Raw genomic sequence first — 27,735 nt, forward strand, 5'->3', positions numbered from 1 at the left:
ATTTTGATTGAAATCGTATGTTCTGATATGCGTTCAGGTGCTGGTCGGGCTGGGAATTTTTTTGCAGTCAGAAGGCCCAATTATTCTACCTCATTCAGAGCCTGTTTCAGTGCTGCTGATGCAGGAAAACATGTGAATTTCCATCTTGATACACTTTTGTGGCATCAGAGCCCTTCTGGACCTTGTTTTGCAGTACTTTTAAAGCATTAGTCCTCACAACCCATTTTAAAAGGACATTTGGAGGAGTAAAACCATTAGTAGATTTGGGACCTATTTATTTCCAAATGGAAACAAAGCCTTTGTATCAGGACTCGCTGTGAAACGTGACATTCCAAGTGCAGGGTTGAAACGCACAGGTGAGAGGCAGGATTTATTCACCAGGCCTGATTGAGATGCCTGGCGGGGTTGCCACTTTGGACTTGCAGGGCTCGTGGACTCAGCACACCAACCTCTCCCCTGAGCAAGTGGGGCCCAGAGGGCCAGCATTGCCCTCTGTGTAGCCAGCAGGTTGAGGGCCTCCTGCTGTGTCATCTCCCTGGGTCCTGGGGGAGAGCCTCGTCAAGCTGCACGTGGGCTCCCAGAGAAACGAGAAGTTAGAACGAAGGGAATTTATGTTATGGTTCGCATGCCCTTTTCCTTTATTGGCTTTCACCTCCCCTCACTAGAATATACGCTCCTTGACGGGTGTTTCGTTCATGACTTTATCCCAAGTGCTTAACACAGTGCCTGGCACACAGTAGGTGCTCCTTCACTATTTGTTGGATGAATGAAGGAAAGGATGGGTGGGTGGGTGGGTAGTTAGATGGATGGATGGATGAGTAGCTGGATGGATAGATGGGAGGATGGATGGATGGATGGATGGAGGAAGGGAAGGAAAGAGATACTCTTGATGACTTAAACTGGTACAGTTGGGCTAGAACACAGCTTCTATCCAAAGTTATGGTGAGGGAAAGGAATGGAGTGAGATACGAAAAGATATAGCAGCTAAAGAACCTGGCAAAGCATCCCCCCCACCTCCACAGAGTCGATGCTCATTCATTGTCATAGAACAAAACTAAGCAGCCACAATCTTGTCTCAATGTCAATACCTTGTATATCTTTCTAAAACTAGAATACAGGATTTCGAATCTATTTTCTATTTTTCGCTTGACTCAGTTTAAGGGGTGGTGCTACCTGTTCATCTACTTATGCTTCTACCCATCTACCCATCCATCCTCCTGTCCGTCCATCCGTCCACTCACCCATCCTATCCACCCTTTCCTCCACCCACCCAGAGTATGTACTACGCTTTCTTGACCCTGTGCCAGGCGCCATTGCTGCCATGGGGGAGAGGACAGCTGAAGTCACAGGGAGAGATGGCTGTCCCCGCTTCAAACAGAATTCTCAAGGGAGGCTTTACTGAGGGTGCCATTTGGTCTGGAAGCTGTATGGTGGGAGGCATCAGCTGTGCAAAGATGTGTGCAGATAACACATTCCTGAAAACAGCCTTTGCCACCTCCTTGTGGTGGAAAAAAGCTTGCTTGGGCTCTCCTGAGTACCTGGGGACGCCAGGTGTGGTCATGTGAGAGGCCAGGGGGTCCACAGTCTTGGAGGAGAGGTGCAAGACAGGAGCGGGGTCCCCAGGGCCTCATGGTCCCAAATCAGTGGTCTGGATTTTGTTCTAAACGTGATGAAAAACCTTTTTAGGGGTTTTGGTGAAGGAGTCTCCCTGAGGTGTATTTTTAGGAAGCATCCGTGGACTGCTGTGTGGACAGTTGCCTTTAGGGAGGTGGGGGAAGCAGGGTGATGTGAAAGGAGGCTGCCGTGTCCAGGGAGATGGAGCAGTGGGCTTGGAGATGGAGAGTGGGGGCAGGTTGTGTGCCTGCCTTGCTGCCAAGGGAGGGATGTGGAGGGTGATTCCTGGGTTTCTGGCTTAGCGCCTTGGTGGACGGCAAAGGCGGGAGGAAGCGACAGGCTTGGCAGTGTGCACAGGCACGCGTGTCACTTTAGACACAAGTCCTCGCTGCCTGTGCCTACTGACGTGGCACGTTAAGGATTAAGTGAAGAAGCAGCCTGACCACGCTGCGCTATGCACATTTCGTGGCCAGCGCTGCTGTTATTTTCTATGATCATGGCAGTGAATTTTGATGGCTCCATTTAGAACGCATTCGGAGCAGGAGACGGGAAGCAGATGCTCCGGGGTGGCTTCTGAGCAGCACTCTGCTCTTTCTCGACAGAGCACAGGCTGGGTACAAGCCACACCCTAATTTTAGCTCCCAGCACACTTGGGCTGGGATGAAAGCTGAGAAGCACAGGTCACGGGTGTGCCATGATTTGAATAATTCCCCCTCCTCCCGGCGTCTTACAGCTTGCCGCGGGCCCTGAGAGTCTGAGCTGCCGAGCAGAGATTCCGAGATGGGGCTGGCGGGGGCTGCAGCCAACCCCGCCAGGCACTGGTCCAGGGCCCCCTGTGAAATGATGTCCTGGTGTCTCTTCGGGAAAGCACGACGATGCCCATCTTCTATCCTGCCCTGTGCTGAGGCTGCTGGGCCCCATGGGCCCTCATGATTCCTCCTGCGGCGTCCCAGACCTCCTGGACTCAGATCTCCCCATCATGCCCCGTGCCACCTTGGGCAGCACGTGCTGGGCCCCGGCATGGACTGGAGTGCTGGGGGCAGTGAGGTGGGCTGCCGGACCCGTGAGTCACCGCCTACTGAAGTGGTAGATGACCAGGGGTCCCAAAGGATGCTGATTAGAGCAGGCAGAGCGATGCCAAGGGCTCTGGGCACAGAGACAGACGTGGGTGTGTTTGAATCCCAGCTCTGCCAGTAGCTTACTGGGTGAGATTTTATAAGCCCCCTGTAACTGTGATTCAAGAAAGCAGGAATCAGGTGCCTCGCTGTAGGGTCGAAGGCACACCGTGCCGAGGCAGGGGACTGGGTGAAGCCAGCCAAGCAGAGGGCAGTGTTTCCTTACACACACAGCTGGTCTGTGTTTCTTTGTCCCTCTTTTGAGAGAGACACGGAAGGGAAGAATCTTTCCCTCTCTTCCTAATCCTACAACTTGCAGAGGGGCCTCGAGGACCTGGAGAGCTCACCCCTTTTGGGGGTAGCTGGCGCTTGGCTCTGGCTGGTGGGTGCCGTGCAGGAACATGGGCGGGTGCCACCAAGTCCTCGAGTTGTACAAGTGTGTCCCGAAGCACAGGCTTTGTATACGAAATAGCTCAACTTGTATATATCAGTGACCTATTAAAATAAAACCGTTTGACTTGGCCTCAGACCACCTATCAGCAGCCCCTCTTAAAGATGGTAGCGTAGACATAAATAATGCTGTAATTTTTAAAGTAACCATCCACCCACCCATTCATCCATCTGCCCGCCCATCCATCCATTTATCCATCCATCCATCTACCCACCCAGCCATTCAGTCTTCCAGCCATCCATTCAGTCCACGCACCCATATACCATTCATCCTTCCGTCTTTTCAAGGACCCATCTATCCTCCCACCAATCCACCCATCCGTCCAGCCTCCCACCCACCTATCCATCCATCAACCATCCATTCATTTATTCCTCATCTACCCACCTGTCCACCCATCCATCTGCTCATTCATCATCTGTCTATCCATCCACCCACTTACCTATCCTTCCTGCTTTCCTTTCTTCCTTTTTTCCTGCCGTCCACTCATCCATCCATCTCCCCTTCCTTTCTTCTTTCCTTCCTTCATTCTTCCCTGTTTTCTTCTCATCCACCCATCCATTCATTCATCCCACATCTGCTCAGTGCTGAGGCTGTGCTCTCCACACAGAAGTTGGCTCTCCTGCCTTCAAGGACAGCCAGTTTACCTTCACCCACTGCCTGCTGTGAGTTTAGAGGCCAGGATTTGAACCCTGGAATTCCTTCACTCCTGTGTTCTTACCACTGTCCACACCTGGGGAGCCCTGTCACGAGTCCCAGGCACCCTGCGTGTTCTCTGCACACGGTTCAGCTCTCACCTTCCCGGCCAGCCTTTGACGTGATCCACAAACACGATTCTTGAGATCTCTGCCGATCGGTCGGTGTGATGCCTGTGTGGCACTACGTGGACCCTTCAGGGGGACAGAAAGAGGAGCCAGCAGGACCAGGGCACTCGGTCCCACTGGGCTGCACGTCCTGAGGGCCGTCCAAGGGCCAGGCATTACGTCCACTGCCGGCTCCCATCCTGGTCCTCGTAGGGGTTCCAGGCGCAGGGCCCACTGAGCTTCTATACGTAGAGGAGGGCGGCGGAGGGGGAGAACTCTGCTCCGATAGGTACCGAGTACCTGGGACTCCCTCATGGGATGGTGGGTACAAGGTGGGTAAAGGGGTCGGGATTCACACCCTCCCAGGCTCCCATGGGGGTCAGTACACGCGAAGTTGCTATAAACGTGCCTGACCCATCACCGGGCTCAGCGTCTGTTACTGTCTCCATCGCTGTCATCATCCACATGGTTCTGGGGGTCCCTCCCAGCTTGGGGGGTGGGCTTGCTTGCACAGGATGGTGGTGCTGGGTGATGCTTTCCCCTTGTCCAGGGACCCATCGTAAGCAGGTGGGAGGGGCTAGGAGTCCCTCTGGGTAGTGGCAGCTGTGGACGATTCCCAAAATAGGGCCCTGGTTGCAGCTGCATTCTGGGGGGCTCTGCCTGGCTTCAGCTGGACCAAGAAGGAAGAGGCTGACTGAAGGGCTACTGTCCGTAGGTTGTTGGAATTGTTGGGAGGATGGGACCTGAGCCAGGGGGTGCAGGTGGTGGGGCTCAGTGGGGAGGGCCCCGCAGTCGTCTGTGACTCAGGTGGGCTGAGCCATCAGTTTTCCAGACTTCTCCAGAAGCCGGCTGACTTCTCAGCCACAGAATCGTCGGTCCCCTGGGCTCAGAATACCTTGTTTGTTTTCTCCAAGCTCTTTTCCTCATGTGACCAAATTGGATTAAGGAGGAGGAGAGAACAGGGCAAGCGTTTTTAATTATCCCTTGTAATGAAGGCGGTGACAAGCAGGCGAACCTGCTGTGCATACAACCAGGGCCACAGGGGCACCTATTGGCGTCTGGCCAGAGGGCCGTCCATCCTTTCTCTATAACAGGTCACCAGAAGCGTCCAGATTTCTGGGACAGCAGGACCAGGCCCCAGGCCACCTCGCTCCACAGATGATAATTGGAGCATCCAGGGCCAGGTTTCCGATGGCCGTGGGTGAAACACGCCTCTGAACTTCCGCAGAAACATAATTGAGTGTGGCCGGTGCCACTGTCCCCTCCTGAAATGGGCCACCGATGCAGCAGGGAGACCAGTCCCGTCCCCTCTCAGGATGGGTTGGCCAGGGCCCGGGGGCTTTGCTGCCATGTCACCTGCTCCCAGGGGGGAGCGGATCTGGATTGTACAGCTGTGCTTGCCAGCGGGGGGCTGAGCCTTTCGGAGTGTGAGTCCGTCCGTTTTCCATTCGCAGCTCCTGCAGCTCCGTTTCCAGAAGGGCCTTTCCTAGCTCATCCCTGAACAGGGAGACTGCGGTTTGTCCTTGGGGTCTGTGCCTAGCCCTTCCCCGGCTCCAGAGGGCGCCCTGGAGGCAGGAGGTTCAAGGCCAGGTTGCGGTCCCCAGAGAGCTGGCTCTGCAGCCCGCTCAGCCCGTTCGCTTATCCTCTCCCTCGAGCTCCTTACTTTATGTCTGCCGGGGGCTCGTCTGGGTAGCGGTGGCGGCCACGACTGTAAGGCACCACGCTTTCCTGAACCATCAGCTGGTCACCTTCTCATGGGGTGGATTCACCAGGATTTATGCCAACATTATTGGGGGTGGAGGTAGCTTTCCTTCACGTGATGGTTGACAAAGGGCCTCGGGGACTTGAAATAATTGGGCTCTTTATCAAGAATGTATTTATTTATTTAGAGAGTTAATATTTGATCTTCACAGAAATTACACAAATATACATTCACGTGAAAATCACCCAAATCCCCGTCCCTCTGAGATAATCACTGTCTACACTGATACGTCGTATTCCTGGGAGATCGTAGCGGGTTGAATAGTGTCCCCTCCAAAACTCACGTCCACCCAGAACCTCCGGATGTAACCTTATTTGGCAGTAAGGTCTTTGCACGTTTAATTAGTTCAGTTAAAATTAGGTTGTGCTGAATTAAGATGGGCCCTAAATCCATTGGCTGGCGTCTTTATAAGAGAAGAGAGGGGGCTTCAGACACAGAGACATGCAGATAGGCACACAGAGAAGATAGGGCAGAGGCTGGAGGGATGCAGCCAGAATCCGACAGACGCTGGAGCCCCCAGAAGGTGGAAGAGGCAGGAAGCCTCCTCCCCCAGGGCCCCCAGAGGGAGTGCGGCTCTGCTGATACCTTGATTTTGGACTTCTGGCCTCCAGAACCGTGGGAGAATCCACTCCTGCTCTTTGCAGCCGCCCACTTCGCGGCAAGTTGAGGCAGTGCCAGGACACGGATTCAGAGATCACACCCATGGTTTAGTTCTACCTCCTCCTTTAACTGGGAGCCGACGAAGACGCCCAGAAATCATCCCACACGAGGCAAACTCCAAGTTGACAGGTGCTGTTTGGATGACACATCTGCCTGTGTCGTGCCCGCCAAGAGGGAGCAGCGTGGGACCCCGCTGGCCCATTAAGAAAGCAGAGAGACGCCGCCAGCTGCTCCCCAGGCTCCAGCGTTGCTTCACATTCATCCCCTGAGGCGGGGAATGTTCCCTGGGGCGGTGGAAGGCTCCGGGGCCCTCAAAGCTCTGGGCACCAGGGCTGTGGGAGGCTCTGGGACCCTTGGTCCAGCCCCGCCCAGCTGGGGTTCTGCAGTCCACTCCCTGAAACAGTCTGGCTCCATCCCACGGGCTCTTCAGGGCCTGTCGGACCTGCCAAGGCCCCTTCTGTCCACGCACACCCAATGCCAGGTGCCAGAGGTACTGCACCCGTGGCCCCCGGGACACGCCCCCTGCCCCCGAGTGTGCCTGAGTCACGGCTCCCACAGCCTCCTGCTTCGCTGGGTCAGGGGACATCAGCTTCATCTTGTGGACAAGGGTGCGGAGACCAGCTGGCTCTTGGCCTCGCCAAGGCAGCCACCACCTCCCTGGACCCCATGCTGGACCCTTCCTATCGACACACTTGTCCTGGGTGTGGGTCTCAAGGAAAACACGCCACCCCGCACCCCCCTGAGACCTGGGCTTCACGGAGCGAGGTCCTACCCCGCTGCCATCCTCGAGGGGGACAGCCTCAGTACTTCCTGCCGTCCACTGTCCTCCCGCCCCCGCCCTGCATCGCACAGAGCCACGCCCTTAGCCTTCCCTGCCCTGCGTTCCCAGGGGGCACCTTCTAAATGATAGCCGGCCACACGCTCCGACACAGAGCAGTGTTTCGTGTCTGGATTGGAGCCCTTGTCTCCTCTGCAGACCGCCCCCGAGGTCTCCCCCCGGCTCAGCGGACCCTGCAGATTCCTACGCCCCTGCATGCAGAATGGCCTATAGGGTCTTGCTTTTAAAAGGAACTGTGTTTTATTACTTTCAGGGGTGTAGGAACTGGCACATAATGCCTGGCACATAGCTCCCTGGGTCAGTGGTTTTTATTAATTGATCACATTGTATTGTAATTATCTGTTCAGGAGTCCATCTCTCCACCAGACTATGGGGGCCATGGGGGATCTGACCCTTCCACCCACTCAGTGTTATCAGGGGAGCTGAGCCTCACGCTCTGGTCCAACCGGCCCCAAAGCTCTTAATGACTCTGCCCTTCCGCTCTCGGGTATTAGAAAATCAGCACTGCCAGCCTCTAATAGTCATGGTGAGATCTGGCTGTGAGTAACCAGTTAATTCCAACTTTTTCAAAAGTTTGTCTTTCCAATAACATTTCAGTTAGGTGTTCCGGCCCTGGGGCAGCCTTCCATGGTGTCTGAGGCCTAGGTCCTTCTATCTCATTGCTCCGCTCTGTGTGGACTTCATTCCCAATTTCCCTCATAGTCCAAGGTGGCTGCTTCAGCTCTACCCATCACATCATCGTTCTAATCAGCCAGAAGGAAAAAGGAGTAGGAGGCAGGCATGCCCCCACCCTGTAAGGATACTTCTCCTAAATGGCAACATTGCTTTCATTTGCATCTTGTTGGCTAGGACCTTACCACACGGCCCCCTCCTAGAAGGGAAATGCCATCTTCTTTCCGGGTGACCAGGTGACCAGTGGAAGGGCCAGGTTCTGTTACAGAAGAAGATAGAAGGACAGAAAGGGGGGACAGGCAGGAGCCCGAGCCACGCCAGACCTTTCTTTTGCCTTTATTGAGGCAGTCTTTTCCAGAGGAAGGTTTGTCCTTTCCCGGTGAGGCTCTGGGGTTTGGATCTAAGGGTTGGAGAGGAAGGGCTTGGCGGAATGGACAATTTGGAGACCTGGGCGTGATCGGGAGGGTCCGGTAATTCTGCTCGGGGGCTGACAGTCCCTTGCGGGCTGGGTCCCGCCCTCCCTCCCAGAGCCTCTTGGAGGGCCAGAGCCACACTTGTGCATCTTCAGGGCACAGATAGTCCCATTCTCGTTACCTCGCTCTGAGCCGGGGCACACGGCAGCAGTGTGCCCACATTACAGGAGGATACGCTTGGGCTTGGGGACCCCTGTCCAGACCCGGCCCCGCGGGTCCTCCTCCTCAACCTCCCCACAGTCTCGACGGGCTGCCGGGGTCCCTCTGGGCGGCGCCCTGAGCCCTCAGCTGTGATCCACGTTAACCCGCCTGAGCTGCAGGCACAGTTACATCCCAGGCCGGGGGCGCTTGGAGCCGGGGTCCTTCCCAAGCACCAGGAGTAGCCAGGACACACGTTCCTCAGCAGAGACGGTTTCCGCGGGTGCCTGAGACTTCTTCAGCAGCTCTGGACACCGCCTGGGGGAGTAGGAGGGAACGGGGTAGACCACCCGCGCCTACCCCTGGTGAATGTAGGCTTCTCATCCAGGGACACTTCAGTGAAAACCTCTGCTCCTCGTGGGCATGAGGCTGGCCAGTGCCAGGGTGGGGCTTGGAGCAGACGTGTCCAGGGCCAAGTCCCAGGTGGAGCTGTGTGACCTTGGGCATGTCGCTTGACCTCTCTGAGCCCCTCTGGCTGTCTGAGTATCAACCTCCTGACACTGTGGTGAAGATTCAAGGGAATCGGGGAGGAAATTCTGACCCCTGCTACAACATGAACGAAACTGGAGGACATGCTGAGTGAGGGAGGCCAGTCACAGAAGGACAAATCCTGCCCGATTCCACTCGTAGGAGGACCTAGAGTCCTCAACCCAGAGAGACAGAAAGTAGATGGTGGGACCAGGGCTGGGGAGGGGGTGGGGGTTAGTGCTGAATGAGGACATGTCCGTTTGGGAAGATGGAGAAGTTCTCGAGATGGATGGAGGGGATGGCCGGACAGCAGTGTGAGTGTACTTAATGCCACTGGCCTGTACACTTAGAAATGGTAAAAAAAAAAAAAAAAAAAAAAAAAAATTTGTTTTTTGGCCATGCCGCGCAGCTTGCGGGATCTCAGTTCCCCCACCAGGGGTTGAATCCAGGCCACAGCAGTGAAAGCGCCAAATCCTAACCACTAGGTCACCAGGGGACTCCCAGAAATAGTCCATTTTAGGTTGTGTGTATTTGACCATCATTACAAATAATTTTTCGAAAAAGGAGATAAGGTAATGAAATATTTACCCCGATCCTGAGCCCGAAGACTGGATAAATGGCGGCTGTCAGGGGATTTGACGTGAGGCTCCCCTCTCTTGCTGCCTATTTGTTGCTTTGGTTGCCTTCTGACTGCATAAATGCCCCAAGAAGACTCTCGAAGGCAGAAAAGGGCCAGGAGTCGCTAACGTGTGTGTCAGCCCGTTTCATCCTCACTCGAGCACTTGCGTTGCCCATTTGGAGGAGGAGGAAACCGAGGCCCGGAGGTGAGGTCGCCTGCCCGGGGCTGCCTCGGGTGGATGTGCGATTCTGCCTCAGCCAGGCCCCTCATTCCTCGGCCAGGCCTGCGTCGGCCGCCAGCCCCGACGGAGTGGACAGCCTCGCTGTCCTCGCCGACCCCGTCTGCCGTCCCAGGGGGCGTGCCCTGCCTGCTCCCTGCCCCGAGCGCTCGGCCCAGCCTGTTTGCAGCACTGACTGTCACCTGGGCGCCCTAGCCGCCCCTGCTCGCGGCTCAGGCCTCCCAGGATATAAACCCCCAAGCAGAGCCACCGGGCCAGAAGGCCTGAGTGTCCCTGTGGCGCTGGTCCTTAGACTCACGTACTCGTTTGATTCCTGGTGGTCTCCAAAGGGGCTGGGGTCAGGCTCGCCCCGTGGGATGAGGCGGGGGCTCTGATTCTGAATGTGAGAGCGATCGCACCCCGGGTGCGCCGTGGGAAGCTTGCGTCTCGGTGGCTTGCCGCCTGTGCCTTGATCACACGTGCAGAGTCCCGGGTTCTAGTGAGTTCCCGGCTGTTTTGCAAGAACACACAGGTCTGGGGCGGAATCCCGTTGGAAACACTGCCTGCTTTGTACCCTTCCTGGACCCTCGGGACGCACTTTAGAACGTTAAAGGCCCTGGTGGGTCCTGTAGTAAAGATGCTCCCTGACTTTGTTTGACCTGGTGTTTCCCAGACTCGACTGTGGAACCTGTTTTGCACCATCTGCCTCCAGGGTCCCCAGGGTCCCGTGGAACTCACTTTGGGAAAGTCGCACTGAGTCAACACCAGGGCCGCCGTGTGACTGTGCTGGGCCTGGTGGGGTGCTCGGGGGTGGGCTGGGGGTGCCTGCTTCCCCCTGCGGGGGTGCTCAGAGAGGGAGCAGCCGTCATTCAAGCCCCCAGCCCCCAAATTCCCGGCGGCTCACAGCAGCTCCTTTTACCCGTACCTTAAGACACATTTCTATAATACAGTAACTAGTCGCGGCGTTTAAAATCAGATTTCATAAAAAAAAAAAAAAAAAAAAGCAGATTTCATGTAGAAATCCAGGGTGCCGGCTTCTTTTTTAGGAAGTCGTAATAATACTGCCGTAGCTAAGAGACTCGGGGAGAAACGCTGTCCTGGGAGAGGCCCCTCCTTCTGCTTCGTGGGCTGTAAAATGAAGAGCCACGGACTACACGCTCTTTCCAGCAGCTGAAAGTGGATGCACAGCCTCCTGCACCCGGGCCCTGCCAGGCCTGCTAGAGCCGCAAGGAAGCCGTGCCCCACGCTGGCCGGTTCCCCCCCAGCCCGGCGCCCCACCCCGGTGCCCCCTGAGCCCTGCCCTCACCTTTGGTCCACACCTTCCCAGGTGACCCACTCTGAGGCCAGATTACGAGGGTTCAGGGGGAGGCAGACCCAAGTCGGTTCATTTTTTGTTTGTTTTTGTTTTTGTTTTTGTTTTTGCGGTTCACGGGCCTCTCACTGTTGTGGCCTCTCCCGTTGCGGAGCACAGGCTCCGGACGCGCAGGCCCAGCGGCCATGGCTCACGGGCCCAGCCGCTCCGCGGCATGTGGGATCTTAGCAGACCGGGGCACGAACCCATGTCCCCTGCATCAGCAGGCGGACCCTCAACCACTGAGCCACCAGGGAAGCCCTTAAGATTTTTTTGATGTGGACCATTTCTAAAGTCTTTATTGAACTTGTTACAATATTGCCTCTGTTTATATTTCGGTTTTTTGGCCGCAAGGCATGTGGGATCTTAGCTCCCCGACCAGGGCTCGAACCCGCACCCCCTGCGTCGGAAGGCGATGTCTTCACCCCTGGACCACCAGGGAAGGGAAGTCCCCGAGTCAGTTCATTGACCTGAAGACCCCAGGCGTATTCAGATGGCTCAGATGCTGCATCTGTGAACCTGAGCCCTGGGCTGAATTAACGGGGGGCTGAGGGTGGGGACTGAGCACTTGGTAGAGCAAGACCAGGTGCGGCGGCGGCCACGGACAGAGACACGCTCGGGCAGGGTTTGTTGCCCGACCCCTTTCTAGAGGAATCTGAAGTTAATTCAAGATGCCTGTGTCGGGTGGGGTGAGGGGCAGTCCCCTCCTTGGCACGTGATCTGGAAGCCAGGCACGCCCCGCATTTTTAACACCGACAGCAGATTCTGGGGTGGACGGCTGTGCTTCCTGGCATTGCTTTCTTGCTTAAGAACACAGAGCAGAGGCGCTGCCCTGAGGGACAAGGCTGCGTTGGGGGACCCCGTCATCAGAGTGGTGTTGGCGGAGGGGAGGACATCCCATCCCAGCTGCCAGAGGAGCCCTGACTCCACGGGACGGCTCGTGAGACCTAAAGCAGAGGCCGGTGTCTCAGTCTCCCCGAGGCCCGCATAGACCCTGTGTGGGGTGGAGGCCCCCTCCTGCGTCAGCCTGCACCCCTCACCCATGAAGCCAAGGGCTCAGCCGTCTTGTTCCAGGACCCCGCTGGCCCTGCTGAGGTCACACCTCCTCAGAGAGGAGAAGGAGGCCCGGTCCCCTGGCGCAGGGCTCTTTTGCAAACCCAGACAAATTCCCAAATCCCATCGTGTGCCCGGGGCACATCCTCTGCACCAGGAAATGCACCAAAGGCTCCACGTTTGGATCAACCTGTTCGGTGCCCGTGGCACCCACTGCGCGTAGGTCCTCCAGGCACCAGAGTGTGTGCGGGTTTAAATGAGAGCAGAGTCCGAGCCTCGGCTTGCATCCCAGCTCTGTGACCTTGGGCGGGTTACTGACCCTCTCTGAGCTGAAGTTGCCTCCTTGGTGTCAGTGGGATAGTATGACTCCTTGTGGCTTGGGTGCTGAGATGAGGCACGCGCAGTGCTAGAGCAGGGCTGGGGCCTTGTCAGCAGCGGGTCAGTGTCAGCCGGCATCATCACCACCATTGTTGTTATTGTTAATTCCCAGATGAGCAGCCTGAGACCCTGAGGGCTCCGATGTCTCCCCCAGGAAGCCCACCGAAGGGTAGCGCCGTCCTTTTCTGCCCAGACAGATAGGTCCCTCCCCCACTTTCTGTCCCTGACTTTGCACAGCGCCGCCGTCCTCCCAAAGGCATGTCCCAGACCCTCCAATCCCCCTCCCTGCCTCTCCACTTTGCAAAAGCCACGCAACCCAGTTCCGGTCTCAGGGTTGCTGTGCACCCAGACGGTATCCTGGGTTCCTGGCCGCTGCCCTAGGCCACCTTTTTCCCGGGGGGAGACGGGGACCATCTGTGCGCTTTCCTGCCCACTGAGCATTGCTTGCAGTCCGATTGCAGGAAGCGCGGGGTCAAGCGCTGGCGAGATCAGTCCCGCACCACCTCGAACTGCATCTATTTTCAGACCGCACTGCAAGCTAGTTGGAAATGCACTGTCTTTTGCTCCTTTGTTCTGGTCCCTTGTTTTCCATCTCTCTGTAATTATGGGAAATGTGTATTCATTCCCTCAGGGCCACCTGTTTGATTCTTAATCTCACTGGGCATCTCTCTCTCCTTCATCACATACGTGCTGTTCCTAATGGGGTCTCAGTTTCATCAGCTTCCTCCGAATCCTGCCTCAGACTCCTGGGAGCCGTCTGTGCAGATGACACGGGGGCGTCATAGACTGCATCTCCCATCGCTCCGCCTGTGCCCTTGGGCCCATGACAGCCTCCTGCCCTGGGTGCCTGCGCCAGGAAGGCCAGTCTCATCAGCTCGGTCTGTGCTGATAAGCAGACCCCTGGGAAGTTCATGAAGCCAAACAGGAGAAGCTTCATGGACTTGCCTGGGGACCTGGGGGGGGCTGGGGTTATACCACAGCCCACTCCTCTGCTGGACGGAGAAACCCTCTGGTGGTGGTGTGCCCCTCAGAGTGGGATCATATCCCCTCTAATAAGCCGCTCCAGGTACGAGTGCTCTTATTAGCACGCTGATATGCTTGCTTTTCTCAATGTACCGTGGCCTGGTTGAGACACATTTTCTCTGTTTCTCACTCCAGAAATGATTTTTTTTTCCTTTTAAGAGAAAATGTGGTTCCAATTGCCCATTTGTATAAACTGGTATAAATCTTTGGGGAAAGCAATTTACCAAAAGTGTATCCAGAGCCATAGAAACATTCAGACCTTTCGGCCTGGCAATTCCACTCGCTCCTGGGAATAGAGTCAGAGGAATTGACTTGGAAGAGGAAGGGGGGACTACGCGCATGAAGATGTTCTCGGCAGCATTGTTTATAAAAGCGAGAAGGCAAAAACCATCTCAGCCTGACTCTAAGGAATTTGCCATGTTAACTCACCAGACATTCTGTGACGTGGAGCAGGCTGACCCATACTGCCGGGACACTAGGTAGTACTTTAAAGGGCAGAATGCAGAACCCAGTCCACCTCCACAGCTGTTCCAGGTGTGTCTGAATCCTAGGAAGTGGGCAAGTCTGTGCCACACTGGAAAGTGTACATGGCATTTTTAACAATATTTGTCTCAGCTGAATCACCTTGTGATACAGCAGAAACTAACACACCATTGTAAAGCAATTATACTCCAATAAAGATGTTAAAACAAAAAAAAAACAATATTCTTCTGGAAGATGCGGCTCTCTATGGTGGGCTAGATTCGGAGTTTAGGGAGCGGAATTGCATGACCGTTTCAGGCAGAAACAGAACAGCCTGGTGGTGACTCTGAGCAGCCAGAGCTCTGCACAAGGGAGTGCTCTTCTGACCCCATTAGGAAAATGGGGCATTTGCTGGATTTTTTTTTTTTTAAGCAGAGTATGCATGAGCTGAACTGATGCCGTGGAGGACAGGTTAGTCGGGATGATGGTGCTGGAGGTTCTTTCTGTCCAGAGACGTGGAGGAAAGCCGGCTGGGCTGGGCGTAGAGAGGGCACTGAACAGCTCGGGGTGCTCCCCCAACACATACTTGGGGAGTGACGGAGGGTGCAAAGGCTTCATGGCTCCTCCCAGGGAAGGCTGAGGGGTCTTTGGGGAAGGATTCACTGAGGCCCAATCTCCCAGCCCAGGAGGAAGATGAGGGTGGTACAGCCACTCATCCAAGGAGATGGAATTTAGGGACTGAAGGTGGAAGCACAGGGACATGTGTATGCAGTCCCCTGGTTCCCAGCCCAGGCCTGAAGTACGGCGCTCAGGGAAGTGTGGCATGGAGGGACCTTGCCCGCCTCTTGGGCCTCTGGGCGGTGGGAGCCCTGCTTGCTGACCCCTGAGCCTTACAGTGAAGCTTCCTTCAGCTTTGAGACAGGGCTTGGCTTCTTCCCTGAGCATGAAGTGAGCCCCTGCCTCCCAGGAGGAGCCGGGTCCCATGAAGCAGAGAATCCTGGACTCAGGTCAGCAAGGTATGCAGAGGTGCCCACACCCGGCCGAAGGACCCGGGGGTGCAGGGCTGAAGACCCTTCCCCTCCTCCCACTTCTCTCCCACTGAAGGGGCCTCTGAAAGGCCATGTGCAAAGGACGCCACCAGAGCCCCACTTACAGGCTCAGGGAGGTCATTCAGCGTGTCTGTGGTCGCACAGCTAAACCTCGGCACAGGTGCAACCAGGACTGACGGATGGCAGGGCCTTTGTGGCCACTGTGGCCCTGGGGCTCTGTGGCCCACATCTTGACCACCTTGGGACCGCCCACAGTGTCTCTGGGAGCCAGCCCCAAAGGGAAAAGGTGCTTCCTCCCCCAGAATGGCTTTCTCTTTCCAGCTTGTGTGTTGGCCCCAAATCAGGAAGGCAAAACTCTCTTCTAATTTAAAAAGAGTAAGTGATTTGAAAGTCTTTTCAGACATAATGAGATGTTGGATGTGTACAAGTGCTTTGGGAGTCCCCAAGGGCTACACGAGCATCACCTGAAGCCTCGCTGTCCCGCTGTGGTCTGGCAGCAGTCGTGGCCCTGGCAGGCAGCAGGGCACCTGAGAGAGACAGACAAGGTCCCCCCATCCTGCAGGAGCCCCGAGTGAATGGGGGGGACACACAGAAGGTGGCCAAGTCCCACGGGGATGGCACCCTGCTGGGAAATAGGGCTGTGGTTGCAGGTGGACCACTTGATAGGGCAGGGGGTGGTCCCCTCTGGGACTGAAGGATGGGGTGGGGTGGGCTCCAGGGACGGCTGCCCAGGCGGTGGCAGCCATTGAGACTTGATGTAGATGGCTGTGTTGGCTGGACACCCCAGACGAGGTAGGAAACAGCACAGGAGAGACAGGTAGACGCCCCCCAACCCTCCCCCGCCCCCGCCGGTCCCCTCATCCTGCAGGAGCTGGCTCGCCCAGTGAGTGAGGAGGACAGGCAGAGGGGCTGGTGACATCCTGGGGGCTGGTGACATCCCGGGCGCTGGTGCAAGCACCCAGGTCAGGGCTGAAATTCCAGGCCCTTCTGGGACATCGAATTGCAGGGCTTGGGTTCAGTATCAGCTGCTGGGTCAGGGATGGGGCTAAGGGCAGACACCCCCCGACCATGGCCAAGCTGTGTGACCTCAGGCAGGTGACTGAAGTGCTCTGGGCCTCAAGGGTCCTGCAGTGCATGACGGGGAGGAGTTGCCACTTGGCACGGTCGTGGGGAGAAGGGACAGATAGGAGACGCATAGCAGTCATTGTCTACTGCTTCCACTTTTGCTGTCGTGGTGACTGTTGTCTTCTTTCTGGATCCCACATCTTTTCTACATTTCTGCAACAGAGCAGAGCAAGCCAAGGGGTCTGTGGGGCCCCAGTGAAATCCATCAAGTCCCACTGACCTGGGGAGGCCTGACCTGAGTCTCAGAGGTACCCCAGGGCCCAGGTGGCCAAGTGGGACCCTGCCCAGCAGCCCTGAAGATCCTGTGTTTCTGTCCTCGGCCTGCCGGGGTTAGGGGGTGTCCATGGCCTGCAGGCTCCAGCCTCCCTGTGTGGCTGCCCAGCTCCCCCGAAATCGCGCCACTCAGCTCCAAGAACCCTCTCTCCTCTTGGAGAAGGATGCTCCACGGAGCTGACAGGGTCCTCGGGTTTGCCAGCCAGAAGGACTTTTAGTGGGCATTCTACTTGACCCCTTATTTGACATGTGGGGAAACTGAGGCCCAGGGGAGGTGGGACCCACAGCCAAGCAGAGGTGGGATCAGGACACACACAGGTGAGTCAGTTGACTTCCCCGTTCAGCATCACCTGCCCCCACGGTGAGCCCCCTGCCCTCCCCCTGCAGGGTCTACCCCACTCCCTCCTGTCCAGCGGTCGGGACACCCCTGACTGGCTTTGACGTTGAGGTGGAGGTGGAAGTGCGGCCAGCGCCGCCTCAGAGTGAAGGGCACGGGGTTGAGTGAGTTCTGGCACCGCTTGAGCCTCGATCTTCACGTCCATAAAATGGGCATGAAAGGACCCACCTCACCTGGCTGTGGAGAGAACGGAATGTGTGACAGGCCCGGCCCTGGGCTGCGCTGGGTGGGCGTTCAGAGTGGGGGGCTACAGTGATGATGTGGGTATTAATGTTGGAGAAACGACCACCGCCTCAGCCCTCAGAGCCCTCCCTCTGCTCATCCCAAATTGCTCACGGGAGGCAGCCGCCGTCCGCATCTCTTCACCTTACTTTCCGAGGCCACGGCCCACGGGCTGGCCCACCAGAGTCTGCTCTCCTCACCTGCCCCTCGTGGTTGGGTTCTGCCTGGACTTGGGGTTTGCCTGATGGTGGCACCTGATCGAGCTCTGTTGCCAGCTCGGCCCGGGAAGGAATTCATTTGAAGGTGAAATCAGTCACCGAGGCTTAATTAGTTCACAGAATACAAACCTGCCTTAGGACCTGCTACCGAGGGCATGAACCCCGGTGGGACTGACACGGGGACCATCGCAGTGCTCACTCAGGGCTGTCACGAGCACTTCATTCTCCGGGCACCCCGGCACCTGTACAGGTTTCGATCCGCTAACACTTCGATCTAAAAGATGGGGGCCCCAAACCTTCAAAGGCTGGATTCTTGTGTTGAAACAAACCTCCCCAGTGTCTGTGATGCTTCCCACCAGGCTGCAAGGGCACCCATGGTGACAGGAACAACTGCATGTCTTGGCTTCCACGGTCAGTGGTCAAGGCACACCCAGGCTTCCTCACTCCGGCCTGTCTCTGCTTTGACACACTCACCATCTCCCCAACGGACATACCTGCTGCCTCTAGACACAGAGATCAGGGACTCACTGCCACGTACTGAGTGTGCATGCAGGTGGGCGGTTGGGAAGATGCTTATTTGCTTAATATATGTTTATGAACCCATGACTTCTACCTTCCAATAATGTCAGAGCAGCTCAGGTCGGACGAACCCTCCTGCTGATAACAATGACAAACTTGAGACAAAATATATAAAAATAAGAGCAACTGCTTTTAACCATTGATAGGTAGCTGAAAGCAGATGGAACCAGAGGGGCCAGGACCCTTGACAGAGGGGGAGTCCTCCAGGTGAGACCCACGTGAATGAGGGGGTTCCCTGGTAGAAAGTGAGTTTCTCTGGGTTGAGGATCCAGCGGTTGGAGGTCAGGGTCAGGGCCACCTGAGTGGCTAGAAATGGGGGGGCAGGGGGAGGTGCTGGAAAGTGGATAGCCCCCAAATCTACACATAAATCCCCCTCAAATCCTTGACTGACTTCTGAACTGTCATGTGCAAAATGAGAGTCCAGGGGTCCCAGTGGAACACAGTAGCTTAAAGCTCAGCGAGCCAAGGGGAGACAATGTGGAGTTGAGTTCTGTCTCATTAGAGGAGTTTGTTTCTGCCAGAGCCCAAGAAGGGCCCCAGAAGTCAGGACCTCCCATAAGGACCACACCAACAGAGATTTCCCCAAAAAGCCTAAAAGCCATGCCTTCACAGGACAAAATGTTCTGCTGATAATTTTACTCCCTGCCAGAGGAGCTCAACACTCTTCAGAGGAAGATAACAAGACCCAGAATCTCTACAACATATCAAACACAATGGCTGATATAGAATCAAAAATGACTAGACAAGCAAAGAAGCAGGAAAGCATGACATGTAATCAAAGGAGACCTCAATTAACAGAAGCAGACCCAGAGACAACCCAGATGTTAATAGGCAGACAAGGACCTAAAATAACTGGAACATGTATTTATAAGCTCCCACTTGGTGCCAGGTCTTGTGTTGTATCCTGTGTAAAGCCCCTCCCCCACCCATGCCTTCCAGAAGGTTCCAGCTGTGGGGTGGAGGTGTTCATGGTGGGAAGAGTTCTAGAAACATATATTTCATGTAGTGAGACAAGCACAGTGAAAGCCTCAATGACAAAGTCCAGGATGTGAGGTAGGAAAGTGCCATTCTTTCATTTATTCATTTATCGAATCAAGGTAGAAAAGCACAGGTATCTAGTTGTAGGCTGAGCTGTGTTCTGGTGATGAAGTGGTGAATAAGACAGACACAGTCCCTATGGATAAAATACGGTAATATAAGCAAACTCACAAATGGTGTGATTTCAGTTTTTGAGAAGTGCAATGAAGGAAAAGTAACAAGGGGCTAAGAGAGAGAATAAGAGGGTTGCCTTATTAGAAAGGATGGTCAAGGAACACCTCTGGGATGAGGCGACCTCGAGAGTGAGTGCTGAAGGATGGGAGTTAGAGAAGCCAGCCAGACAGCAGAGGTGAGGCCCAGAGGGGTGTTCAGGGCACCGAGAGGGGCTGGCATGGGCCTGTGGGGGGAGGGGCGGTGTGGAGGAGCAGGGGGAGCGGAGGTGATGGCATGAGGACCCCTGGGGGCCTGTAAGGGAGAGTGACACAGCCTGCCACATGTGGTGTCTTTGAAGTTCAGGCAGCTCTAACAAAACACCACAGACAGGGCATGTTACACAACAGACATTTATCTCTCACAGTCCTGGAGGCTGGATGTCCAAGATCAAGGTGCCTACCAGTTCAGGTCCCAGTGAGGCTACACCACCTGGTTCGCAGATGGTGCCTTCTCTCTGTGTCCTCATGTGGCAGAGAGAGATATCTCTCCCTGCCTCTTCTTATAAGGGCACTAATCCCATCATGGGGCCCCACCCTCATGACCTAATCACCTCCCAAAGGCCCCACCTCCCAATACCATCCCACTGGGAGTCAGGGCTTCAGCATATGAATTTGGGGGAGATAACCTTCTGTCTGTAGCACGTGGTCACTCTGGTTACCCTCCAGCCAGCTCAGGGGCTGCCTTTCAACAAAGCGCTCTGTGTGTGGTTAACTTTTCAGTGTGTCCTGAGACATGTGGGTGTCCGTGGCTGTAGAGGTTCACTCTGTGGGGCCCTGGCACCTGCAGTGCAGTCCCCAGTGTCCAGGCACCAAGAAGGATTCCGGAAGAGGTGTCCACGTCTGGCCTTGGGGGTTGAGGGCGGTTCCGTTGAGCAGTTGGGCAGGGTGGGCACTGGTGACTTGTCTCAGTGCCCTGAGCCTCAGTTTCCCCTGTGGGAAGTCCTCCGTCGCTGGGCTCTCAGCAGGACCACCCAGGGTGGCTCTTGCTTTCTTTATTAAGCCACAGTGCTGCCCCTTGCCCCACCCACCCGGGGAGAGCGTTTGCCCAGCATGCAGTGTCTCTGCGGGACTCCGGGGCACAGGCTGAAGCTGCACGGTGGGAGGGGCAAAGGCAGGGTTTGGAGTCTGCGGTCCTTCCAGAATGCACCTTGGGGACCCTCATCCTCTGTGTGGTCAGCCCCAGTTCAACCCTCCACAGCCCCTCTCCCTGTCCCTGCTCTGACCTTGGTCTTGACTCTAAAGCACTGCATCAGGACTGGTGGGTAGACCGTGCCGGAGCCCCTGACCCCTGCTCCCATCAGCAGGGAGCCTGACTGCCCTCGGGGAGAGACCCCCACCCCGGGGGGGTTCTGAAGCCCCCTCATCGGTGCCCCTTACCCAATTATCCAGGGGCCTCAATGGATCCTCCAGGAGCAAAGCTTCCCTCTGTGGCCCCAGCTGACGAGAACGTTACAAATCCTGCAGACACCTACATCTTTGTTCAAAGATAACCCCGCATTATTGCTGAGACTCCTTTTTATATCTCCTGTTATTTATAAAAGTATGATTCATTTAACAATTATTGTGAGATGGAGAAATGTTGCCTACTAATATTAAAATTGCAGTTATCTAAAGCAACACAGAAAGGAAGCAAGGTCTGCTATTTTGGATCAGGTGGGGAGTAAGCAGGAAGAATCCGGGTCTAGCCCACAGCCCCCCAGGACCTGCTGCTTCCCCGATCCTGGCTTGGTGAGCTGGGTGAGGCTCTCACACACACAGTTTCCTCTTCAGCAATTGGTTTTCGCTTCTGTAAGATAAAGTGGAGGGCGGGGCTGGTGGGCCACTGAGACCCTCTGGAGTTTCGTTTCCTCTTTTCAGTTCCCCATGGGCCTCCTGTCTGTCGAGAGGCTACAGCCGCCTCCGCAAGTTTGCATGAAGGCAGAGATAGACTCAGGGACTCTCCTGCTTACCCAGCCCCTGTCTCCATCCCAGCCAGCTCTCCCTTCTCCACACCCCCCACAAATAGGAGGCGGGGCCTGAGTGAATCCCCAGGCCGCCTGGAAAGAGAAGGGAAACAGCGACTATCCCTGGGATTTCAGGGCCTTGGAGACATTCGTATCCCAGCCCCAGCCCCGCCAGCTGGTCAGCCAGGAAGGTCAGCGAGGAAGGTCCCAAAGGATTTTGGTGGCTCTCCGTGTGCCAAGGGGGCCAGAGAGCCAGGCTTGCGAGCTGTGTGGCCAGCCTGGTAACCAGCCCACGTGTGGCTGCTCCATTGAGCCGGCGCCGCCCTGAGCCCACGCCCACTGGCCCCGTGGCGTTGCTTCTCCTGAATCAGAGCCTTGGCCGTGCCTCGGGTTGCCTGGAGCCCCGGCAGCAGCGCAAAAGCTGAAAGAATGAGCCCCAGCTCCCCCCACCCCCAGACAGGCAGGACGGTGGGGTGGGGACTCTGCAGACACAGGAAGGACACTGAGGACACTGGCCTGACCGATGTCCAGCGCGCCTGCCCGTGGGGACCGGGCGAGAGCCCTGCAGGGCCGTCCTTCTCTGGTGCCCAGCAGGGCAGCTGGGCCTCCAAGGATCGGGCAGGGCCTGGGCGGACATGGGGGTGGATGGAGGTAGGGTGGGGCAGAGAAGGGAGGCGATTTCAGTACAACCCAGCTTGGGGGCCTGGAGAAGGGCCTGGGGACACTCAGAACAAAGTAGAAGCTGGACTCGCCACCTCCCTCTTTTCCGGTTCATTCATTCACTCATGTCCACAGCAGTGGGAGCACACCCCGTTTGCAGGACGATAGGGGAGCTGGACACTAGACCTGGCTTCAGGAAGCTTGATGTTCCCTGGAGCTGGGAAGGTCCCCAGGGTGGACTGCTGCCCTGGCAGCCCTCGGTGGGGCAGGCGGGGGTGGGGGTCTCTCCAGTGACTGGATCCATCCGGGAGACTTCCTGGAGGAGGCGGCACCCAAAGAGGCCATGTAAATGCATTCTGAGGGACCTCGGAGGGCTTATCACAGACACAGGGGCAGGGTGGGGGCCGGGTAGATTGACTTGGTATTCACTCACAGCTTTTTTTTTGTTTGTTTTAAGTTAAATGTATTTATTTAGCAGTTGCACATTTAGCCATGGCCACCTTCAAGTCCAGGCACTGTTACAGATATTGATTTGATCCTCACCTCCTGTGTGGCGACACCATTCACATCCCCATTGATAGAAGAGGAAATGAATGTACGGAGATTTATCGTGACTTTCCTGGGTCACAGAGCTGGGAGGTGAAGGGGCTGGGACTCGACCCCAGAAGGCTGATCTCCCCCTTTTTGTGCTCTAAACATGACTTACGCGATCCCACAGCCAACACTGGGAATGCATTGGGTTATTCCTACCTTACAGCTGGGGAAACCGAGGGCCGGGGTGCCTGACCAGCCCATGGCCGCCAAGCAGTAAGACACAGAGCCGGCCCCTAAATCAGATGCTGGCCCACTTCCCCTCATCGGGCTCTTTCCCCGCCGGCTGGCGCGGCGAGGGGAGGTGGGCTGATTGTCCATGCCGAGCAGGCGACGTTCCTGAGACCCACCGGCCCTGCAGACTCTCACCAGGCTTGTTTATGACACCTGGCGCATCCTCCCTGCCAGGACTTCAGAGTGTCTTGAAATGTTCTGATGTGCAAAGAGCCTTTTTTAGAGGAAAAATGAAATTATTTTCAGCCTGTTATAAGGCAGTTGTCAAAAGATGTGGCAAATGAAGGGCTTAGACAGTGAGGGTTTGGGAGGCGGCCAGAGCGAGCGGGGGCAGGGGGCGCAGAGGCCAAAGCTGTGCAGGTCGGGGTAGGAGGGGAATGGGGTGGACGGGAGGACGGGGCCGTGTCACGCATCGTTTATAATTTATTTATTACTTCTTACCGAGGGCCTGGCACTGGACTCGGGCTGGGTGGGGCTGAGGTGATGCTAAAGGGCCAGGCCATAAGGCTGACAGCTTGGGGTTCATTCTGGGGTGACCTTCCTCCTTCCTGGAAGCTATCTGATTTGGGAGGCCTCCATCTAATCCCTCCTCCTGCCTTTTTGTCTTTCAAACAGGCCCCAACTCAAAAGATGCTCACTTATCCTTTGAGGCGGACGGGTGGGTGAGCAGGTGGACAGATTCACCAGGTAGCATCCTGGTCCCCACCCCCTGCCACCTGCCACCCGCCTCAGCCCAGCCCAGCTTGGACACAGAATTCTTCTTCTCCCTTCTCCCCCTCGTTTGGAATGAAATCCATTTGAAACCAAACCTCAGTCAGCAGGAATGTGACCAGCACAGCCTCTGATAGTCACTTTGGATGCTCCGTGAAAGGACCCCGTGTAGGAAGAAAGAGTCTAGGAGTTGATGGGAGGAAAGCTTAGCCATCTTTGGGCTGGGCTCCGACACCTCCAAACCTACTTTATTTGTTGAGATGAAGTCTGTGCTTCGAATGCCTCGGCTTTCCCTTCCAATTAGTATGTGGCAGGTGCGGGCATGTTGTCTGTGTGACAGTAAAGGAGACTGGTGCACATGGGTGCAGAACCAGCACACGGGTAGTGAGCTCCCTGTTGCTGGAAGTATTCAAGGAGAGCATGCCTGCCAGTGGCGAGGAGGTGTTACATGGGTGAGGTGGGTGAAGTCAGGAATGGACCACCTCCTCCCCAAACCCCGGCAGGATTTCTGTGGGGGCAGAGCCTGGTCTGTGGGGCCGGGCACACAGTAGGTCTGCACATGAACCTAAGCTCTGGCTCCTAGTCTTGGTGAATTGTTTGCTCAGATTCCTGGAAGGGTGATTGGAAGAGTTGTCTGCTTATTAGAAGAACCGAAGGTGTCTGGAATGGGAATCCTTTGGCTAAGGGGTGTTTCCTGGGGTTCCTCAAATTCTGTTATGTCCAAAGTCTGCTCTTATGCCCCCACCCCGCCCCTCATGCAGCCTGGGAGGGAGCCAGAATCTTCTGTGTCCTGACCACTGCTGCATCCCCTGGGCCCGCACAGCTCGGGTCCACACGTGCAATGGGACGTGGACCCTGGTTGGGGGGGGTGAGGGGTGATGGAGAGCCCCGCCTACCCTTCTGCCTGGGGCCAGCCAGCCCGTTTCCTGGTTACAGGGTCTGTCTCAGCAAGGCTCGCCTCTCGGGTGGGCAGCCAGGAGGGCCCCCTCGTTTCCAGACTCTGCTCCTACTTGCGGACAAACGCACCATGAGGGTCACTCCGAACACAGTGACGGGGAGGCGGGCTGGGGGCTGTCCCACCTGGGCCACGTGTAAATGCTCTTTGGGCATCTCTGGTTCTGCTCCCAGCACGGGGGCAAGGGCTCCGCCCCAGGTCCACAGCAGGGGAGCCGGCGATGGCCCGGCACCTCTGGCCTTTGGCGAGGTCGCCGCCCATCAACCCCGGAACACACGCACTCTGCTGACAGCAAAGGTGGCAGCGCCAGAGCAAAGGTTGTCGCAGGGACTCGGTGCGGGAGGAGGCTCACGCTCTGGGACAGCGTTGATCACTAGCAGATGGAGGGAGGGTTGAGCACCGCAGAGCCGCCCACTCCCCAGAGGGTTTCCCCGGCTGGGCAAGCGCTCGGGACCCACGTGGCAGGGCCCCGGCCTCCGGGGGAAGTCCCTAGTTTCACGGTCCCTGTGGCATCCTGTCCCAGCCGGGGCAGATGGCCAACACACCCCCGATAAACTAGACATCCCCACCTTGAAGACCCCCAGCGAGTAAACCCAGTGGCAGAGCTGCAGGCCCCCCAAGTGGAAGCAGCTGTGTCCTTGTTGGTGACGCTTTCTGCATCCGAGAGAGATGCTTCTGGAAGCTTTTCAGCCTTGCACCAAGGTCCAAGGACATCCAGCTGTGGCAGCGCCACCTCTGTCCCCCAGGGATGTGAGTGGTGAGGGGCAGGTCGTGGGGTCTTTGTTGATAAACTGCACCAGCGGCCAGATGTCTCCTGGGGCAGGTCCTCAGAAATGGCCTGGGCTCTGGCCTGGCGGGGGAGGGTCGCCTGGGGCGGGGTTTGAAGGCAGCTCCGAGCTGTGCGATGGGGCGTCGTGGGAGTGCAAGGAGGATGATGCTCAAATGCTGGGCTGGTACAGGGCACCCAGTCTCCATTCTAGCTACCCTGGAGAGACCGTTTGTTGGGACGTCCCGCCAGCCTGGGCATCCCGTGAGGAGATGTTCCCAGTGCTTACGCTGCCATTTTTGTTGGCACGAAGCATGTCGACCATATGGAATTCAACTTACAGGCTCCCGTTGCTCTCCCTCATCTCCTCCCATCTTTCTCTCTCTCTCTCTCTCTCTCTCTCTCTCTCTCTCTCTCTCGCTCGCTCGCTCGCTCGCTCGCTCGCTCTTTTTTTTTTTTTTTTTTCGAATTTCAGAAGCAGTTCTCTTAGCAACAGAAAAAACACACACTTAATTACAGCCCCAGCAGCAGATGCATCGGGTGGCAGAGCCCGCTCCCTGGGATGCTCCGTTTAGTTTTCGGGAAGACCTTTCTCCTTGTGTAGAAATAACCCCGTTCCACCTGCCGTGGGGCTCGCCAGCCACGGCCCCTCCCTTTGTGTTTCCCACGGGCAGAACTTTCTCCCTGTCGCCTCTCCCTGTGTCTCCCGGACCTCTGTAAGCAACGAGCAACGTGGCTCTGAAAACGCTCCTTTTTATCAGCTGCCTGGAATTAGGGCGAGCCGTGGCCGGGCTGCAGTTTGTTTTATCTCTCTTTTGTTTCAAAAAAAAAAAAAGGAGGGTGGGTGGAAATCCTGTTTTCTCCAGGGTCATTACCTCCAAGGGAGGGCGGGGGGAGCCAGAGAAGCAATGGGTCCTTGTGTGTGATTCTTGCCAATGGAAATCTGGGTCATGTTCAGAAATTCCAGAAGGCTGGCACCGGCCACCCAGTTAACACGGGTCTGGCGCGCGGCGTATCTGAAACCGGGATGTTTTATCTCCTCGACTGGCTCCCCACATCAGCTGGCGGACAAACGGCATTGGAGAGCACTTGGCTTTTTCTTTAAAATGAAAATCAGCGAAGCACAGTGCATGCTATGTAGCCCCGGGCGCCTCTGAGCGGGAGTGGCCGGAGCCCCAGCCGGAGGGTCCTTGGGTCATCGCGCGGTGGGGTGGGGGGGGGGCCTCCGGCTCACCGATGCCGACCCTCCTCCCCGATGCACTGATCACAAAAGCAGGGTGGCACCCACCGCTCACATGACGGGCGCGGGGAGAGGCCGCGGGCTTTGAGAGCAGCCCCAGTCTACGCACAGTTGGCTCCCAGCTGACAGGCAGGATATGGGGTGGGCTTTGTCACCAGCATGCTGGGTCTGGCCTGCCCAGCTGTGCTCGGGAGCCGGCAGTGCCCAGAGGCCCGCCACCGCTCCCCGGGTCCAAGCCGCTCCAGAGCGCAGGGGCCGGATGGCTCTCCTCCCCTTCCTCCCATCCGAGAAGGTTATATAATGAGCGGACCACTGCCGAAGTCGGAGGGAAAATGAAGTCTTTGTTAAATGCCTTCACCAAGAAGGAAGGTAAGGAACGAGCTGTAGGGTGCGTGGTGCACGGGAATGAGCAGTTTCTTACCGATTCTCCCGGGGAGCTGGGGCCTCCCCTTCCCCCTAAAATTGCTGGTTGTTCATCCCCGTCATGGAAGGGAATAATTACTTCTGGTGGGAGATGGGGCTTTGTTGTAGTTGGTCTGGAATTTTAACCCACTTGAAGGTGCCGGGGGTGGTGGTGGGGGTTTGTCGTTGTTGTTATTTTCCTAAGTCTCCAGCCCCTTTGCAGAATTGTGGCATGTGCATCCCTGGTGCTTCCAGAGGGCAGTTTAGGAACTAAGTCCTGGGGAAAATAGGAAGTTTGACTCTAGTCTGTCCGCTACCTGGAGCATATGCTGAGCACTTGGGCAGGAGTAAGGAAGGTCAGGACACTGCTGGCCGCCCCGGCCGGGTGGACGCTTTCAAAACCACCGCTCGGCTGTCCTTGGCCGTCCCCGGGTTGCAGTTTCAGGGAGCGGATGGGAAATGCAGCGCGGTAGACTTTAAAAGTGCATCTGCTTTTTGCATACCTTGTGTGATTTGTATTGTGGAAAAGAAACGTGTAAGTAAATGCATGGAAGACAGCTAAGAAAATATCCACCCACTTAGAGTTTGCAGATTGCCTGAAAGAAGGAAACAGTTGGGTGGAATATTAATTATTTTCAGACAGGAAAAGAGTTATTTCTAACCCTTTTCACACGAAAACCCCCAACATTTCCACGGCTGGTTCCAGTTAGTTTGTCAGACAGGGAGCTCTTGTTTTATGAAATCAGGAGGTTTATGAAGACGTGAGTTTAGAGGGATTAAAAAGATATTTCCCAGCCCAAGCCATAAAATAAACATGGAAGAAATTTCCAATTAAACTGCATAGGAAATGAACTTAATGTGAATCTTGGTAATTAAGCGAGATAATTTTCATTAGAATGTTCACCCTGATGTCACCTAGGCGATTCCATCCGAGTAGCTCGATGGATCCTCAGGCAGAATGTATTT

General features: G+C 56.1%; 1 protein-coding gene across 2 annotated transcripts in view; it reads left to right on the plus strand.

Moving 5' to 3' along the window:
• The window catches only part of SHANK2 (SH3 and multiple ankyrin repeat domains 2), a 462,517-nt gene that overhangs the window by 152,015 nt on the left and 282,767 nt on the right, over window positions 1-27,735 (plus strand). Inside the window, exon 1 of one of the 2 annotated variants that reach the window (XM_060104099.1) lies at window positions 26,700-26,736. The exons of the other annotated variant lie outside the window; for it this stretch is intronic. Within the exon in view, the coding sequence (XP_059960082.1) occupies window positions 26,700-26,736 (37 nt within the window). Of the gene's footprint in view, window positions 1-26,699; window positions 26,737-27,735 lie in introns of those variants that run through there. 2 annotated transcript variants of the gene reach the window in all.

Source organism: Mesoplodon densirostris, chromosome 7, assembly GCF_025265405.1.
Source record: "Mesoplodon densirostris isolate mMesDen1 chromosome 7, mMesDen1 primary haplotype, whole genome shotgun sequence".
Lineage (NCBI taxonomy): Eukaryota > Metazoa > Chordata > Mammalia > Artiodactyla > Ziphiidae > Mesoplodon > Mesoplodon densirostris.